This window comes from Geospiza fortis, unplaced genomic scaffold (assembly GCF_000277835.1).
Source record: "Geospiza fortis unplaced genomic scaffold, GeoFor_1.0 scaffold241, whole genome shotgun sequence".
Taxonomy (NCBI): Eukaryota; Metazoa; Chordata; class Aves; order Passeriformes; family Thraupidae; genus Geospiza; species Geospiza fortis.
Window position 1 is genome coordinate 105273 of NW_005054491.1, and position 4198 is coordinate 109470.

The 4198-nt window shown below is 48.9% G+C and overlaps 1 protein-coding gene across 1 annotated transcript; it reads left to right on the forward strand.

The window, feature by feature from the left end:
- Positions 1-203: 203 nt before the first annotated feature.
- SMIM7 (small integral membrane protein 7) lies at positions 204-2373 on the forward strand (the record flags this gene model as incomplete). Its single annotated transcript, XM_031063241.1, has 4 exons — positions 204-496; positions 581-633; positions 1211-1301; positions 1721-2373. Coding segments are annotated over 4 exons (453 nt in total), but the record flags the coding sequence as incomplete, so codon positions are not given.
- Positions 2374-4198: the final 1825 nt, after the last annotated feature.

Below are 4198 nucleotides of genomic sequence, written 5' to 3' on the forward strand. Positions count from 1 at the left end.
CGCTGCGGGTGCCAGGGCCGGGAACCGGGAGCGGCTCGGCCGGGTTAGCCCGGCCCGGCTGTGCCTGACCCTGTTCCCGTCCCCCTTCTCGACCCCTTCCCCCCTTCCCGACCCTTCCCATCCCCGTTCTCCCTCCCCGACCCGCTTCCCCGGCCTCACTCCCCTTTCTCGTCTCACTTTTCCCGTCCTTTCCCCTTCTCCCCCATCGTGACCCTTTCCCCGTTCCCCTTCCCCGACCTCTTTCACCATCCCCGACCCTTTTCCCATTCTCCATCCCCGTCCTCACTCCTCTTCCCTCTCCCTCTTTTCGCGTGCCCGTTTCCTTCTTCTGTTTCCTCGTCCCCCTTCCACCGTCCCAAACCCTCTCTTCTCCATCCTCATTCCCCTTCCCCGATCCTTTTTCCCCTTCCCCATCCCCTGTCCTTGCCCCTCTCCATCCCCGTCTCTCCCGCAGGACGCTGCTGGTGAACGCCGGTGCCGTGCTCAACTTCAGGCTGTGAGCGACCGGGGAGGGCGGGCAGGGGAACGGGAAGGGTTTTTTTGGGGTTCACCTGCCTGACACGACCCCTCTGCCCCGCAGGAGGAGGAGGGACACGGAGGGATTCGGAGAGGAGCAGAGGGAACCCACGACCGGTAACGGAAGGGATGCGGGAGCCGGGCACAGGACACGCACAGGAACGGGCTGTTCTGGAGGAAATCCTTGGCCAAAACACAGCTTTTCCACCCCTTTTTGTTGGATGTGAATTGCTGTGAGGCTGGAATAACTGGTTTATTAACTTGTAAACTGAAATGAGAAGAAACACACAAAAAGCATATTTCTTTCAGCATTTTTGACATGTAGGTACCTGTGCTATAGAGGTAGCGCTCTGCTCACTCCCTGATTGCCATTTCCACGTGGATCCACCTGTGTTGCTCCCTTGTAGCTCTGTTTGCTCGTTAAAAATCCCAGAAAGCCTTTTCTGGTCTTTTCTTTTTCACAATGTGACCCCTTTTTCTAATTTTTTGGTAGTTTTGCCACATCTCCTTACAGAGCTGCACTGAACAGAGCATCCATCCTTCACCTACAACCTCAAATTTCAAGCTGAACTTTTTGTTGTGTTTTTTAAATTTTTTTCCCCTCCCAAAGTTGCTTGTGATTTTTAGGCAGTGCTGAAAATGTGACTTGTCAGGTGTGTTTTTCATATCAAAAGCTTCTCCTCTTGGATTCTAGGTGACAATATCAGAGAGTTCTTGCTGAGTCTCAGGTATTTCCGAATCTTCATTGCCCTGTGGAATATCTTCATGATGTTCTGCATGATTGTGTGAGTAACCCTGTGGAACATCTTCTCACTTGGTTACAGAACATCATATATTGGCACTTTTCTTGCACATACATATCTCTTTTCACATCTGTCTCTCCCACTTGATTTTCCACAATTCTTTTTCACTTCTTTATTTCAATTTTCAAATATGAGTTGATCTCATGGGGTTTTTTTGGTAATGTGGGCACCTCTAGTGCATGAAAACCACCTGTGCCAGCACCTGAATCATTCAGCCTCATGCTGAGCGTTGTTGGTTGGGGGTTGCTCAAAACAAAAATCACCTGGGTTTAAATTTGGGGATGTTTTTCATTTTGGGGTGGGGTGGAAACCCACCCATCAAATTAATAAGATGATACCAGCCTTGCAGTGGTGTGGCTGTTTCTCATCTCCTTTTTGTTTTATTCTTTTGTATCCCCCAGGTTATTTGGATCTTGAAAGCCACCCATGGACACATTGGAAGAAACTTTTGGCTGGGAACAAACTTTTCTAGAAATAAAAGATTCTGCTACTCTCCAGCTGCAGCCCTGGGCCTGTGGGGAGCTGGGACATGCTTGTCCCCTCCAGGTTCCTGCTCTGCCAGGGCTTGGAGCCACAACCTTCACACAAATGATCTCAGCTTCACTCAAAGAGAATTTTGACTTGGTTTTCTAAGCTCAGAGTTGAGAGCAGAGGAGAATTGAAACCAGTTTTAAACCTCTGCCTTGCCAGTCCCAGGTGGGGCTGTGCCAGCTCGAGTTCCCCCTGTCCAAGTCACACTCCTGAGTTCTCAGTTTTGTGTAAAAGTTGAGCAGAGTGTTCTTGTAACTTCTCACTATTCCATTCATTTTGTTGGAGGTGTAGAAAAGGAATATTCAAGGAAAAAAATGCCATTCTCACTTTCTCCCTGTTTTTCCAGAAAAAAAAAAAGCTTTTTAAATTAATATTTCAAAGATTTTTTTTCTCCTAAGCAATATGTGAGGGATTTTTGAATGGGGAAAAATGGCAAAAATAATTCTATAAGCCAATGTTAAAAGATAATTTTGGAATAATCTTGGATTTGGTTGAATAAAGTTCTATTTAAGGGTAAAATATATATTTGATGCCATGTTCATTCTGTTACAGGAGAAATTGATTCTGTATTGGTGTATTTTGGGAAATTGTAGCTATTCCTGTAATCTGTCTGGAGTCTTGTGTTATTTACATTAAGTTGGGCTTTCTGACCAACAGCTTTTCCCCAGAATCACCAAGATCATTTAAGAGAGTGCAGTGTTGAGTATCTTTTAAATCAAACTGTAAACTGTTAGTGGGGCTTCCACAGCTTCAGTTTCTTTACTTGTTGAGGAGAAAGAGACCTGATTTAAATGATTCCCTGGCACAGATTTTAGGGAGCATTTTGAATTTTTCCTGATAGAGATGCAAGTATTGGGCACCTGCAGCATTTTACTTGAGTCACCTGCTTGAACTGAAGTTTTCACATTGATGAAGCATGACAGGGGAAGTGTCATTTGAGGGAGGCTGTAATGAACCCAGAAAAATGTACAGACAGGCTCCTTCAAATGTGGTTTGAGCCATCCAGAAATATGTACAACCTTTTAGTTAAATTTAAACATATTCGTTGCCTGTAATTTTGGTGCATTTAAACCCTTTTCTGATTCTTTAGAATGAGACCAAAAAAAAGTGTACTGCCAAATACAATACAGGGATTTAACGAATATAATTCTTGGGAAACATTTTAGTGCCTAATCTTCATTAAACCAAATGTGAAGGGAAGGGTGGATGTGGCATCACTGAATGTGTGACCTGCTGGACACCCCTGGGCTCAGCTTTTTTTATTCTCCTTAGAAAAATGATGACTTTATGATCACAGGGAGTTCTGTTGCTAAAGGAATTCAAACAGTTTTATCACCCTGCACACACCGTGTGGCTCCAGAGCGTGCTGTCCCCACAAGACTCCAGTTGTGCAAAAACTGTGATTCAGCTTTGAAGCAGCTGCCTAAAATGACGAAATCAGAAGTCAATTTTGAGCTGCTCTTAAATGCTGTGAACAACTTTTAAGTGCGTTGCTGAGGGGACCAGAACACCCCTCACACCTTCCCGGCCCGCAGGGAGTTTTTTCCCGTCATTTATTTCCATTATTTATTTCTCTCCGCAGGTCCACTCTCCCCCTCACGGCTCCCTGCCGCAGCGCCCTCTCCTCCAGCTTCTTCCTGCTGCCCCCACGGCCTCCAGCATGGCCCGTGTCCCCTCAGGGGTGCCTGTTCTCTGTCCCCATGTCCCTCAGCATCGCCCTGTCCGCTGCCCTCGTGTCCCTAGCATCGGCCCTATCCCCTCAGGGGGCCCTGTTTGCTGCCGCCATGTCCCCCCTGTCCCCTCAGGGGTGCCTGTTCTCTGTCCCCATGTCCCCCAACATCAGCGCTGTCCCCTCAGTGGTGCCTGTTTGCTGTCCCCATGTCCCTCAGCATCGCTGCTGTCCCCTCAAGGATCCCTGTTCACTGTCCCCATGTCCCCCAGCGTAGCCCCTGTCCCCTCAGAGGTCCGTATTCGCTGCCCCCATGTCCCCCAGCACCAGCGCTGTCCTCTCAAGGATCTGTTCGCTGTCCCCATGTCCCTCAGCATCGCCCATCCCCTCAGGGGTCCCCCTTCGCTGCCCCCATGTTCCCCCTGTCCCTACAGGGGTCCCTGTTTGCTGTCCCCATGTCGTCCAGCATGGCTCCTGTTCCCTCAGGGATCCCCGTTCGCTGTCCCCATGTCCCCCAACATCACCCCTGCCCCTTCAAGTGCCCCCGTTTGCTGCCCCCATGTCCCCACTGTTCCCTCAGTGGTGCCTGTTCGCTGTCCCCATGTCCCCCAGCATAGCTCCTGTCCCCTCAGAAGTTCCTGTTTGCTGTCCCCATGTCCCCCAACATCGTCCCCGTTCC